Source organism: Rhinoderma darwinii, unplaced genomic scaffold (assembly GCF_050947455.1).
Source record: "Rhinoderma darwinii isolate aRhiDar2 unplaced genomic scaffold, aRhiDar2.hap1 Scaffold_1013, whole genome shotgun sequence".
NCBI classification, from domain to species: Eukaryota; Metazoa; Chordata; class Amphibia; order Anura; family Rhinodermatidae; genus Rhinoderma; species Rhinoderma darwinii.
The window spans coordinates 33,356-48,605 of record NW_027461894.1 but is presented as its reverse complement, the minus strand read 5'-3'; the positions used below and the strand labels follow the sequence as shown (position 1 = coordinate 48,605).

At 47.4% G+C, this 15,250-nt stretch overlaps 1 protein-coding gene across 1 annotated transcript in view; it reads right to left on the bottom strand.

Annotated features, from left to right (window-relative positions):
* The window catches only part of LOC142698246 (vitamin D3 hydroxylase-associated protein-like), a gene marked incomplete at its 5' end in the record, with an annotated part of 34,559 nt that overhangs the window by 10,676 nt on the left and 8,633 nt on the right, over positions 1-15,250 (bottom strand). The window contains 5 exons of the mRNA XM_075847884.1: positions 2,562-2,687; positions 3,017-3,141; positions 7,783-7,823; positions 12,751-12,957; positions 13,326-13,459. Of these exons, the coding sequence (XP_075703999.1) occupies positions 2,562-2,687; positions 3,017-3,141; positions 7,783-7,823; positions 12,751-12,957; positions 13,326-13,459 (633 nt within the window). The remainder of the gene's footprint in view (positions 1-2,561; positions 2,688-3,016; positions 3,142-7,782; positions 7,824-12,750; positions 12,958-13,325; positions 13,460-15,250) is intronic.

Sequence of the window (15,250 nt, the reverse complement as noted above, 5' to 3'; positions counted from 1 at the left end):
ATACTGTGTGGTGGGTTCTATGGGGGCATTATACTGTGTGGGGGCATTATACTGTGTGGTGGGTTCTATGGGGGCATTATACTGTGTGGGGGTTCTATGGGGGCATTATACTGTGTGGGGGGCATTATACTGTGTGGTGGGTTCTATGGGGACATTATACTGTGTGGGGGTTCTATGGGGGCATTATACTGTGTGGGGGGCATTATACTGTGTGGGGGGTTCTATGGGGGCATTATACTGTGTGGGGGCATTATACTGTGTGGTGGGTTCTATGGGGGCATTATACTGTGTGGGGGGCATTATACTGTGTGGTGGGTTCTATGGGGACATTATACTGTGTGGGGGTTCTATGGGGGCATTATACTGTGTGGGGGGCATTATACTCTGTAGGGGGTTTTATGGGGGCATTATACTGTGTGGGGGGCATTATACTGTGTGGGGGGCATTATACTCTGTGCGGGGTTCTAAGGGGGCATTATACTGTGTGGGGGGCATTATACTGTGTGGTGGGTTCTATGGGGGCATTATACTGTGTGGGGGGCATTATACTGTGTGGGGGGCATTATACTCTGTGCGGGGTTCTAAGGGGGCATTATACTGTGTGGGGGACATTATACTGTGTGGTGGGTTCTATGGGGGCATTATACTGTGTGGGGGCATTATACTGTGTGGGGGGCATTATACTGTGTGGGGGGTTCTATGGGGGCATTATACTGTGTGGGGGCATTATACTGTGTGGGGGGCATTATACTGTGTGGGGGGCATTATACTGTGTGGTGGGTTCTATGGGGGCATTATACTGTGTGGGGGCATTATACTGTGTGGGGGGCATTATACTGTGTGGGGGGTTCTATGGGGGCATTATACTGTGTGGGGGGCATTATACTGTGTGGGGGGCATTATACTGTGTGGGGGGTTCTATGGGGGCATTATACTGTGTGGGGGGTTCTATGGGGGCATTATACTGTGTGGGGGCATTATACTGTGTGGGGGGCATTATACTGTGTGGGGGGTTCTATGGGGGCATTATACTGTGTGGGGGGCATTATACTCTGTAGGGGGTTTTATGGGGGCATTATACTGTGTGGGGGGCATTATACTGTGTGGGGGGCATTATACTCTGTGCGGGGTTCTAAGGGGGCATTATACTGTGTGGGGGGCATTATACTGTGTGGTGGGTTCTATGGGGGCATTATACTGTGTGGGGGGCATTATACTCTGTAGGGGGTTTTATGGGGGCATTATACTGTGTGGGGGGCATTATACTGTGTGGGGGGCATTATACTCTGTGCGGGGTTCTAAGGGGGCATTATACTGTGTGGGGGGCATTATACTGTGTGGGGGGTTCTATGGGGGCATTATACTGTGTGGGGGGTTCTATGGGGGCATTATACTGTGTGGGGGGTTCTATGGGGGCATTATACTGTGTGGGGGCATTATACTGTGTGGGGGGCATTATACTGTGTGGGGGGTTCTATGGGGGCATTATACTGTGTGGGGGCATTATACTGTGTGGGGGGCATTATACTGTGTGGGGGCATTATACTGTGTGGGGGCATTATACTGTGTGGGGGGCATTATACTGTGTGGTGGGTTCTATGGGGGCATTATACTGTGTGGGCTGAACAGGGTGTATATGGAGAGGGATCGCCCAGGTTTAGCGGCGTGTCTTAGTGAAAAACGATGCCGGTTGCCCCTCTTTGTGATACTTGAATGTTGGGCGGTATGGTGACACTTTACAGAGGAGTTTATGGCGTTTGGTGAAATCCATCACAACGTTGCACACGGCATAGGACCCGCAGCTCATCTGAGCAGGTGGAGTAGAGTTTTCCTCTCACGGCTCTCGTCCATGTCCACCATTATTGTACCCCACGACATGCTGCTGGTTTATAGTCAATGTGGCACAATTATTGTGAGTTATTGGTATTGAGACTTTTTTTTTTGATCAGCCCTAGAACAAGACTGCGCCCCCTCCCCCACCCGCTCATAATTTTAGGGGTCATCGTTAGTTTAACGCACGTTAATCCTTTTTTTTTTGCCGCATTCCACAGCAAATATGACCCATTAAGTGAAAATTGGAGATAAAGGAAGACGTTTCAGCGCCAAAAATAAAGTGCGGCGCTGTTAGATGCTAGAACGTTGGCCAACAACATGCCAGAAACTCTGGAGATATCTCACGAGAAGCCACAGAGGGTGAATGTAGAGCGGACACCGCAGAAGTGACCAGATCCCTGACCTGACTACGACCCCCCGCAGACCATGGACTTCACCATTAAGGCTGCAGATCAGCAGGCGGCACCAAACCTTCCACCTGATCCAACACCATTCTTAAGTCTATGGGGCGCTGGACAGTGTGACACTAGGATCCCCTCCCCCTATATATCTACCAACAGCAAATCTGATTTACATTGTGACCCTAAAATCCAGAGATAACATTGATGAGGATGATGACGATATGACAGTCATTGTAATGTCCTCCAGAGAAGGGTCTTGTAGAAGAATTTGCCTGATCTAGGATTTTGTCCCCACATCACAGTCACCACCATAGATATCAGCAGCACCTTGTGTCCTGCTTCCTCCAGCAAGGTCTTGGTCTCCTGCACGGCTCGTCTCATGCTTGGGTGTGGGAGGAAATATCCATCTGTGTCATAGAAGCCAATGGTCAGACGCCTTCTGCTGTTATAAATCTGTGACAACAGGACAAAGTCAGGAGCCGACAACAGCAAATATTACAGAGAGACGTACAGGAAGGGCAGTACACCCGGTATAGCAGAGCTCAGGAGGAGACGCCCATAGTGACTGTTAATCATGTGACTGAGCAGCGCCCCCAGTGGTAGTTGGGAATAACAGGACATAGTGTGTGTGGATATATATATATATCCACACACACACACACACACACACACACACACACACACACACACACACACACACACACACACACACACACACACGTGACTAGTAGTACATACTCCCTTGCTGAAGCATAGCCGAGAAGGTATGCGGAGCCTGGTACCTCATCATTGAATGGGACAGGCGGTACAGTGGGGTCGAGCTTGAACAGGTCATCACACAGAATGGCTTTCATAAACAAGGCCAAGCTGTCCACGTCTCGTGCCATCGGACCCGGCATAGACACCGCTGAAAGCACAAAACCACAGTCACATTGGAAATACTGAGAATAGCGGTCACATGATGAAACGGATAAATAATATGATGTGTTACAGGGGGACGTATGGATAAGTGGCTGAATCACCCAACACACCCGTCATTCTACAGATTATACATATGTAATATACAGGGAAAGACACTGGGAGCAGGGCCGCCATCAGGAATTTCAGGGCCCCCTACAGCTACATTTTCTGGGCCCCCCTACCGTGGCACCGCCTGTTAACGGTACTCCGTCCAGTACTATATCATGGTACCCAGGGCCGCCATCAGGGGGGGTATTATGGGTACTGATGTGAGAGGCCCGGCCAAACCTAATTGAAAGGGGGGCCCGGCAAACTGCCGCGACTTGCCTTTGGTAGAAAAAAAACAGGCCCCTGCAATGGGGCCCATTTTTTTCACCAAAAGAATGTCATGAGCTGCGGGCCCCCCTTTCAAGTAGGTTTGGCCGGGCCTCTCACATCAGTACCCCTAATACCCCCCTGATGGCGGCCCTGGGTAGCATGGGGGCCGTCAAACACCGCCGCCCGCGCGACCGATCACGCGCACCCGCAAACTCCCGCGCATGCGCACCGGCGACCGCCTGGAACCGCGCAGCGAATTTTGAGGCAGATTTTGACCTGCCCACACTATCTTGCCGCGTTTTTTGCTGCGTTTTTTGCTCGCGGCGATTGAGGACAGCAGACAGAAAACGCAGCGAAAAATGCATTTTCTGCCTCCCATTGATTTCGATGGCAGGTCAGAGGCAGAACCGCGGCAAGAAAGGACGTGCTGCTTTTTCTTTTTTCCGCAACTGGCTCCCATTGATTTCAGATTAAATCAATGGGAGGCGGTTTTGGACGTTTTTTGGTGCTGATTCTGACGCAGTGTCCGAGTCGATATCAAGGCCCAAAAACTCTGAACTGGGCCTTATTGTTAGGGCTTATTCAGACGAACGTGTAATACGTCCGTGAAACGTGTGTGATTTTCACGCGCCTCGCACGGACCTGTGTTACTCTATGGGGCCGTGCAGACTGTCAGTGATTTTCACGCAGCGTGTGTCCGTGAGTCCGCTGCGTAAAACTCACGACATGTCCGATATTTGTGCATTGTTCGCGCATCACGCACCCATTGAAGTCAATGGGTGCGTGAAAATCACGCCCAGCACTTCCGCAGCCGTATAAACTATGAATGAAAACAGAAAAGCACCGCGTGCTACAAACATACAAACAGAGTGTCATAATGATGGCGGCTGCGCGAAAATCACGCAGCCGCGCATCATATGCTGCTGCCACACGGAGCTGTTATGGACCTTTTGCAAGCGCAAAACGCCACGTTTTTGCGCGCGCAAAAAGCACACGCTGGTGTGAATCCGGCCTTAGGGTAGAACACACTCGGCATGAACACTGCGGATTTTATGCAGCACATTTTATTGTGGATAATCCGCAGCGTATCACAGTCGCAGCCGAGGGGGTCAGATATGAACAAATCTCACCCACACGCTGCAAAAATAATGGACCTGCAGTGTGACTGCAGTCGCATGTCAATGTATTCTGTGGGATCGCTGCTCCTCTGTTGCGGAAATGCTGCGGTTCTGCCGCAAAAATCACAAATGAGGAAAAAAAAAAAAGGCCCTTTTTTAAATTTATAAAAAAGTTTAGACCCCGGCCGTAGTCCTGGTGACGCGATCCTCTATTCTTAGCGCAGCCCCGCCTCCTGTCATGACGTTTCATCCCATGTGACCGCTGCAGCAGTCACATGGTCTACAGCGTCATCCCAGGAGGCGGGGCTACGTTCAGAAGAGAGAGATGCGTCACCTAGACTACGGCCGGGGCAAGTCTAAACTTTTGTTTCCCTGCAGGATTCCCGCAGCGGACACGCCTCACCAAACCTGCGCCACTATTTGGTGCGGTTTTGCTGGCGGAATTCCCTGCGGCTCCCGGGATAAGCTGTGTAGTTTTACTCCGCATATCCGCCTAGTGTGTCCCTTATGATGTCGCTCCTGGAGCTGCTGCCGCTCTCTAAATAGGCCGTTGGTTCAGTAGAATTTGGAATTATGTTTTTTTGTGAACCAGCTTAAAAAAATACAAAACTTTTGTGTTAGGGCCTGTTCACATCACTGTTCGCTTCCGTTCCGGGGTTCTGAGGTTTCTGTCGGGTGAACCCCGCAACGGAAAGTGAAAGTGACAGCACAGCTTCCGTTTCCATCACCATTAGCGCAGTCGACTGCGCTATTGATTCCGTCCGAAAACCAGCCGGAATGGTGACGAACGGAAACCATTAGCGATGTTTCCGTCACCATTGAGATCAATGGTGACTGAAACGGAAGCTGTGCTGTCACTTTCACTTTCCGTTGCGGAGTTCACCCGAAAGAAACCTCAGAAGGAACCCCGGAGCGGTGGTTCGTCACCATTCCGGCTGGTTTTCGGACGGAATTAATAGCGCAGTCGACTGCGCTAATGGTGATGGAAACGGAAGCTGTGCTGTCACTTTCACTTTCCGTTGCGGGGTTCACCCGACAGAAACCTCAGACGGAACCCCGGAGCGGAAGCGAACAGTGATGTGAACAGGCCCGAACACAAAAGTTTTGTATTTTTTTAAGCTGGTTCACAAAAAAAAATAATTCCAAATTCTACTGGACCAATTGCCTATTTAGAGAGCGGCAGCAGCTCCAGGAGCGACATCATAAGGGACACACTAGGCGGATATGCGGAGTAAAACTACACAGCTTATCCCGGGAGCCGCAGGGAATTCTGCCAGCAAAACCGCACCAAATAGTGGCGCAGGTTTGGTGAGGCGTGTCCGCTGCGGGAATCCTGCAGGGAAAAAAAGTTTAGACTTGCCCCGGCCGGTAGTCCTGGTGACGCATCTCTCTCTTCTGAACGTAGCCCCGCCTCCTGGGATGACGCTGTAGACCATGTGACCGCTGCATCAGTCACATGGGATGAAACGTCATGACAGGAGGCCGGGCTGCGCTAAGAATAGAGGATCGCGTCACCAGGACTACGGCCGGGGCAAGTCTAAACTTTATCAATTTAAAAAAGTACCTTTTTTTTCTTCTCTTGTGTGATTTTTGCGGCAGAACCGCAGCATTTCCGCAACAGAGGAGCGGCGATCCCACAGAATACATTGACATGCGACTTAAAAAGCCAAAAGCCGCACTGCAGGTCCATTATTTTGCAGCGTGCGGATGAGATTTGTTCATATCTGACCCCCTCGGCTGCGACTGTGATACGCTGCGGATTATCCACAATAAAATGTGCTGCATAAATCCGCAGTGTTCATGCCGAGTGTGTCCTACCCTAAGGCCGGATTCACACCAGCGTGTGCTTTTTGCACGCGCAAAAAACGTGGCGTTTTGCGCATGCAAAAGGTCCATAACAGCTCCGTGTGTCAGCAGCGTATGATGCGTGATTTTCGCGCAGCCGCCATCATTATGACACTCTGTTTGTATGTTTGTAGCACGCGGTGCTTTTCTGTTTTCATTCATAGTTTATACGGCTGCGGAAGTGCTGGGCGTGATTTTCACGCACCCATTGACTTCAATGGGTGCGTGATGCCGAACAATGCACAAATATCGGACATGTCGTGAGTTTTACGCAGCGGACACACGCTGGACACACGCTGCATGAAAATCACTGACAGTCTGCACGGCCCCGTAGAGTAACATAGATCCGTGCGAGGCGCGTGAAAATCACACACGTTGCACGGACGTATTACACGTTCGTCTGAATAAGCCCTAACAATAAGGCCCAGTTCACAGAGTTTTTGGGCCTTGATATTGACTCGGACACTGCGTCAGAATCAGCACCAAAAAAACTTCCAAAACCGCCTCCCATTGATTTAATCTGAAATCAATGGGAGCCAGACGCGGAAAAAAGAAAAAGCAGCACGTCCTTTCTTGCCGCGGTTCTGCCTCTGACCTCCCATCGAAATCAATGGGAGGCAGAAAATGCATTTTCCGCTGCGTTTTTTGTCTGCTGTCCTCAATCGCCGCGAGCAAAAAACGCGGCAAAAAAACGCGGCAAGATAGTGTGGGCAGGTCAAAATCTGCCTCAAAATTCTTTAAGGAATTTTGAGGCAGATTTTTTTTTGCCTGCAAAATACTGTGTGAACAGGGCCATACATAAACAGCACTTTGAGATAATTTACTCACTGTCAGAAGAGCTGCTCCCACTCCAGTCCTCTTCCGGCGATGTCTTCCAGGGGAGGTCTTCGGTCCAGACGTCCAGTCCTTCACCTCCAGCCAGGCTCCAGGTAAGTTTTGTCCATGTGGGTCCGCGGCTGCGCGCGCTTCGTTCGCGGGTGCGCGGGCGGCCGGTCGCGGGTGCGCGCGCGGGCGGTCTCCAGTGCGGGCATTCGTGGATGCGCGCTCGCGAGTGCGCACGCGCGGGAGTTTCATTGTGCGCGCGATCGGGTGCGCGCGCGCGGGCGGACGGACGGTTTGACGGCCCCCCCATGACGAGGGGAGGGGGCCCGCAGCAGCAGCAGCTCACGACATTCTTTTGGTGAAAAGAATGTCGAGGCAGTTGCCGGGCCCCCCTTTCAATTAGGTTTGGCCGGGCCCCTCACACCACTACCCCTAATACCCCCCTGATGGCGGCCCTGCTGGGAGACATCGGCAAAATGACAAACCTGACTTCATCCCACTGACAGGAGAGAGGAATCCAAGATCACTAGAATACAAAGAGAAGGTCAGATCAGAAGAAGCAGATAGAAGAAAAAGAAGGAGGCGAAGAAGAAAGAAAAATAATAAGAAGGAGACGGAGAAAGAAGGAAGAAGAAGAAAGAAGAGGAAGAAAGAAGAAGAAAGAAGAAGAAGGTGGAAGAAGAAGAGGAAGAAGGAAGAAGAAAGAAGAAGAAGGAGGAAGAAGAAGAGGAAGAAGAAGAAAAAGAAGGAGGCTAAGGAGAAAGAAGAAGGAGAAAGAAGAAAAGAAAAGGAAGGAGAAAAAAGGAGAAGAAAGAGAAAGTAGGAAGAAGAAAGAATAGGAAGAAGAAAGAATAGGAAGAAGAAAGAATAGGAAGAAGAAAGAATAGGAAGAAGGAGAAGGAGAAAGAAGAAGAAAAAGAAGGAGGCTAAGGAGAAGGCGAAGTAGAAAGAAGAAGGAGAAAGAAGAAAATAAAAAGAAGGAGAAAGAAGAAAAAAAGGAGAAAGAAGCAGAAGAAAGGAATAAGACGTAATAATTATAGAAACAGGAAGGAAAATAAGGGGTTAAGATGGTGAGATGAAGAAAAAGTAGGAGAGGACAATGGGGAAGATGTAGAAGGAGGAGACGACAAAGAAGCAGAAATACGGGATGCCTGGTGAAGACCTCTGTCCGAGGTTGAATCACGTTACTTCGCTCTTTTATTTGTGGTTTTTTGTCTAGCCAATAAATAATTGAGGATGATTCAGCCTTTCGAGTGAAATGTAATGTTTATTCTACGGCAGCTTAGACTTCAGGATGTGAAGTGATTTTCTTTTATCTCCACATTGACAGCGTGGTGAATATACGGATGTCGCCATCTTTATCTTGACTCTGATAACTTTCTGCAATGTGATATACACCACAAAAGCCATTGAAAAGTCATTGAAAAAGTCAAGATAAGGGATCTAGCCACTATGTATTTAATGTGTTACGTCAAGATAAAGACGGCTACATCTGTACATGGTCCGTTTCCTAAAACAGCAGCCAAAAAAATCTTCCTTGAGTCAGACTTGAAGAGGCTGTCACCACATTATAAGTGGCCTATATTGTACATGATGTGACCTGCGCTGTAATGTAGATAACAGTGGTCCTAGTAATAAAGAGGCTGTCACCAGATTATAAGTGGCCTATCTTGTACATGATGTGATCGGCGCTGTAATGTAGATAACAGTGGTCCTAGTAATAAAGAGGCTGTCACCAGATTATAAGTGGCCTATCTTGTACATGATGTGATCGGCGCTGTAAGGTAGATAAGTGTTTTTTATTTAGAAAAATTATCATTTTTGACGGAGTTATGACCTATTTTAGCTTTATGCTAATGAGTTTCTCAATGGACAACTGGGCGTGTTTTACTATATGACCAAGTGTGCATTGTGGAGAGAAGTGTATGACGCTGACCAATCAGTGACCAATCAGCGTCATACACTTCTCTCCATTCATTTAATCTGCAGATAGCGATATAGCTATATCACTATCTGCAGCCTCATACACACACACTAACATTACTGCAGTGTCATGACAATGAATATACATCACCTCCAGCCAGGTCGGGATGTGTATTCACAATCCTGACACGTCTGTAGCGTCTGTGTGATTTACAGCACAGCACAGCGAGATCTCTCTGTAAATGCGAGTTTACGGTGTAATCTCGTGAGACTACGCCTGCTATGCTGTAAATCACAGAGACGCTACAGAAGTGGTCAGGAGAATGAATACACGTCACGTCCCGGCTGGAGGTAATGTATATTCATTGTCAGGACACTGCAGTAATGTTATAGTGTGTGTATGAGGCTGCACATAGCGATATAGCTTTATCACTATGTGCTGTGTACATGAATGGGGAGAAGTGTATGACGCTGATTGGTCACTGATTGGTCAGCGTCATACACTTCTCTCCACAACGCCCACTTGGTCATATAGTAAAACACGCCCAGTTGTCCATTGAGAAACTCATTAGCATAAAGCTAAAATAGGTCATAACTCCGTAAAAAATGATCGTTTTTCTAAATAAAAAACACTTATCTACATTACAGCGCCAATCACATCATGTACAATATAGGGCACTTATAATGTAGTGACAGCCTCTTTATTATTAGGACCACTGTTCTCTACTTTACAGCACCGATCACATTATGTAGGAGACAGGACACTTATAATCTGGTGACAGCCTCTTTATTACTAGGACCACTGTTATCTACATTACAGCACTGATCACATTATGTAGGAGACAGGACACTTATAATCTGGTGACAGCCTCTTTATTACTAGGACCACTGTTCTCTACATTACAGCGCCGATCACATTATGTAGGAGACAGGACACTTATAATGTGGTGACAGCCTCTTTATTACTAGGACCACTGTTATCTACGTTACAGCGCCGATCACATTATGTAGGAGACAGGACACTTATAATGTGGTGACAGCCTCTTTATTACTAGGACCACTGTTATCTACGTTACAGCACTGATCACATTATGTAGGAGACAGGACACTTATAATCTGGTGACAGAGCCTCTTTATTGCTAGGACCACTGTTCTCTACATTACAGCGCCGATCACATTATGTAGGAGACAGGACACTTCTAATCTGGTGACAGAGCCTCTTTATTACTAGGACCACTGTTATCTACATTACAGCACTGATCACATTATATAGAAGACAGGGCACTTATAATCTGGTGACAGAGCCTCTTTATTACTAGGACCACTGTTATCTACATTACAGCACTGATCACATTATATAGAAGACAGGGCACTTATAATCTGGTGACAGAGCCTCTTTATTGCTAGGACCACTGTTCTCTACATTACAGCGCCGATCACATTATGTAGGAGACAGGATACTTATAATGTGGTGACAGAGACTCTTTAACACTTCTATCTTCAGCAGCCCCATAGAAATGAATAGAGCGGTGGCCGAGCACACGTATGTAAAATGATGGATCGGCCATGTACGAGGACAACCTTGTATCTCCATTAATTCCTGACAATGCTAATACTATGCGAGAAGGACATTGATGCCTCAGGTCCGGGCGGTAGTGTATATGGTAATACAGGATTACGTGGTGTAAGACCGAGATATCTTCTCATGTTCTTCTTACCATATTAGTACATTGGAAGTTAAAATTGGGATCCAATGTATGTCTAAGGACCTTTGTAATATATAAGCAGCACAAAAATCTATGGTGGGGGGACAAAACATTGAGGGGTGCTAACAGATGGTCCCTCTCTCATGATGACTCTACAACACCTCGGACCCTCGCCCATGAAGAGCATGCTTTTCTGGAATCCACTGTCTTAACCATTTTTTGTCACTTTGCTGCGTCTTCTATTTTTTGTGTGCATTAAAGACTTTTGCTTTTATTGAAGATTCTGCATATTTTTCCTCTCGCACATTTCTTATCACAAATGAAGGATTGCGGAAATATATTGGCGAGCCTGATATTTAACAGCGTACTACGAGTCCATTCCTATGGAGCTCCAAGTCCAAGTAATGGCAAGGTAAGCCCATTCTCGTGATCAGTGACCGATCAGATATTTATCACCTGTCCTCTGGACAGGTAATAAATATGGATTATGGGAAAACACTTTAAGCACAACCAAATCAGATGAGCTGTATTACCACAAGCCTGGCATTGGTTTCTTTTATGTATTACCTGACGATATTACCTTAGAGGAGTGCCATCCTTCTGTTTGTGGAAGGAAGAGGAGGAAGAAGAAAAAGAGGAAGAAGAGGAGGAGAAGGAAGAAGAGAAAGGAGAAGAAGAGGACGAAGAGGAAAAAGAAGAGGAGGACGAAGAAGAAGGAGGTAGAAGATGAGAAAGAAGGAGGAAGTAGAGGAGAAAGAGGAAAAAGAAGAAAGAGGAAGAAGAAAGAGGAGGATGAAGGAGGAAGAGGAAGGAGGAGGAAGAAGAAAATGAAGTAGAAGAAGAATGAGGATGAAGAGGAGGTAGAGGAAGAAGAGTAAGAGGAGGAAGAAGAAGAAGGTGGAGGAAGTAGAGGAAGAAGGAGGAAGAAGGAGGAAGAGGAGGAGGAAGAAAAGGAAGTAGAAGAAGAATGAGTATGAAGAAGAGGAAGAAGAAAAAGAGGAGGAGAAAGAAGGAAGAAGAGAAAGAAGGAGAAGGGGAAGAAGGAGAAGGGGAAGAAGAAGGAAGAAGAGGAGGAAGAAGAAGGAAGAAGAGGAGGAAGAAGAACAGGAAGAAGGAGAGGGGAAGAAGAGGAGGAAGAAGAGAAGGAAAAAGAGGAAGAAGAAGGACAAAGAGGAAGAAGATAAAGAAGAAGGAGGAAGAAGAGGAGGAGGAGGAAGAAGAGGATGAAGAGGAGGAAGAAGAGGAAGAAGGGGAAGAAGAAAAAGAGGAAGAAGAAGAGGAGCAGAAGGACGAAGAAGAAGAGGAGGAGGAGGAAGAAGGGGAAGAAGAAAAAGAGGAAGAAGAAGAGGAGGAAGATGTAGAACTAGTGACATAAGTGATGATGGAGCTACTGCTGCCTCTTCTTTCACACAACATGTAGAGGAATCACTAGTAGAGGAAGAGGAGGAGGAAGAAGAAGAGGAAGAAAAAGGGGAAAAAGAAAGGGAAGAAGAGGAAGAAGAGAGGAGGAAAAAGTAGAACTATAGTGACATAAGTGATGATGAAGCTACTGCTGCCTCTTCTTTCACACAACATGTAGAGGAATTACTAGTAGAGAAAGAAGAGGAGGAAGAAGGAAGAGGAAGAAGAAGAAGGGGACGAAGAAGTAGAGGAAGAATAAGAAGAGGAAGAAGAGAGGAGGAAGTAGAAGTATAGTGACATAAGTGATGATGGAGCTACTGCTGCGTCTTCTTTCACACAACATGTAGAGGAATCGCTATGGGTTGGGGGTAGGCGGTTATATCATTCCTCAGTGACTACTTCCTAGTCATCTCCACTACTTACCTCATTCTGTACCCAGATGGCTTCAGTCCGCAGATCCCACAGAAACTGGATGGCATCCGGATACTTCCCAGGACATCAGTGCCCACACCAAGGATCGCTCCACCCCCTGCGATCAGAGCCCCTTCCCCACCGCTGGAGCCTCCGCAGGTCTTCTTATGATTGTGGGGGTTCAGGGTCTGTCCGAAAATGGAATTACTGCAGTCAAAGCTGTAAAAGGAGACAGACAGTGATCACCATGCTCCTCCCGAGCATCAAACTGTAGGTTTATCAAAGCCAATATTCTTAAACCTGAGAGCTAACAGGAAACCAGAAGAATTATGACTGCAGCACTGGCGGTGAGTGGAGTATAAGATATGATATAACAACAGAATTGTGTCTGCTGCTCTGTCGGTGAAAGGAGTATTCGACATGATGTAACAGCAGCATTGTGTCTGCAGCTCTGGCGGTGAGTGGAGTATACGACATGATGTATCTCAGGATCAGCAGCACAGGGTGAGGTACAGTATTGTACACAGTTACCCTGCGATATCTGGAGGGTCAGGAGTGAGGCTGCAGAACAGACTTCATGCTCTTACTTAATCATGGATTGTGGGATGTTGGTCCTCACGAAGGGGATAGCACCCTGCTTCTTCAGCACCTGGACAAGAACGCTGTCCTCCGCTTCTTCCACCCCTAGAAAGTGGACGAGACCGCAGTGCGAGTTGTGCCCCTGTGCCAAGACAAAATCCTATTTATAGGGGAGTAGATCACACATAGGATAAAGGACCCACAAGTGTCACAAATCCAGGAGGACACACCCAGACCTGAGGACGTGACCAGCAGTCCTCTCCTCCATCCTACCAAGAAGGAGCAACGTCAGGACTCCAAACCTGCTGCAGTAATGTCCCGAAGATCCCACTAGTTCTATTATTTGGCGATAACGTTAACCTCTAGGCTGGGAGAACAACGGTCACAATCGTGTTCTGATCCAGGAATCATCCATTATTCTACAATATGTGATTACCGGGCGCCGAAACTTCATCAATATGATGCCTTCTGGTCTGTAACGTGAGGGCACCAGGAGGAGAATCTCCGAGAAACCAGACGGAAAACTATATAGGCACTGTCTGGGCAGAGCATGGCCCTCCAGGCAATGTAGTATGCATTATGGATCTAAGGGATGGCCCCGACTGGACCCTGTAGACACCGACTGGACCCTGTAGGCACCGACTGGACCCTGTAGTCACCGACTGGACCCTGTAGTCACCGACTGGACCCTGTAGTCACCGACTGGACCCTGTAGTCACTGACTGGAAACTGAATTAAATTTATCAACCTTTGTACGCCAGTTTTCTGGTGTAGAATTGTCACAAAAGGGAACAAAAGTCGCAATTTACGGACTACCCCCTCCCCATCTGATAGTTTAAAAGATAAATACATACTCCCTTCAGCCCTCCCGTCTGGGCCCCCTCAGCATGCCGCGACTTAGACAAGGTCCTGACACCGGGCAGTATGAAGACGACTTATGTGACACAGCCCGACGCTGCCCAGCATCAGGACCTTGTATGAGCTGCGGCATGCTGAGGGACCCGGAGAGGTGAGGGGAGAATGTATTTATTTTTATTTTTTGTCCAATTGGGGAAGGAAACAGATGGTGCATGGCCAGTGAGAAGATGGGACAGATTTAATAAGAGGCGTGCTCGTCTTCATAATCTGTCACATCTCACTCCGCGGAGCAGAAATCTAAGACTGAAAATTAAATACATACTCCCCTTACCTCTCCGGGTTCCTCAGCAGAAAATGGAAGGCAAAAAATATGACAGTGCGCCAAAAATGCACCAGAATTTGGGAACAAAAAAACTGGTGTAAACGCAGCCGACTAATAGGTGGAAGAAGGAAAAATGTCTAGAAAGATGCGGCAACCGCCACTGGGACCAACTGGACGCTGCCTGATCTAAGTATTAGTGAATCTGCCCGACTAAGCGGGCACCGGGACTATGACAATGTATGACATAAGTTTTATCATAGTGACGTGTATGGCTGCTGCTAGGCTGGAGTCATGGCTGACATCTTTTCATAATGGCGTATATTACACAGGTCAGAACGGTGTTGGCGAGATATACACCAAATTTATTAAAGGGCACACACCTCTAATTGGCGCATTTTGTACTCACTGGAAAAAGATCTTTCTACACCTTCTATGAGCAGAATTAGATTTGCGCCATTTCTCCTCACTCCACTCAATAAACGACTTCACTTGGGTGACAACAGAAACTTTACTCGTCTATTTTCAAAATTGACAACGGAGTCGAAAACTCGCACAAATCCATAAGTTTAGTGCCACATCCAATGCAACATTTAAAAAGTTGCGTTTCACAACAAGAAATTACGTAAATACATTGATAAATAAACCCGATGTCTGAAACATTTGCTGTATTGCTCTTTATTTTACTCCTTAGCGCCCCCTATCCCTGGATATACAGATAGGTCCGGAATTATTTGGACAGTGACACGAGTTTTG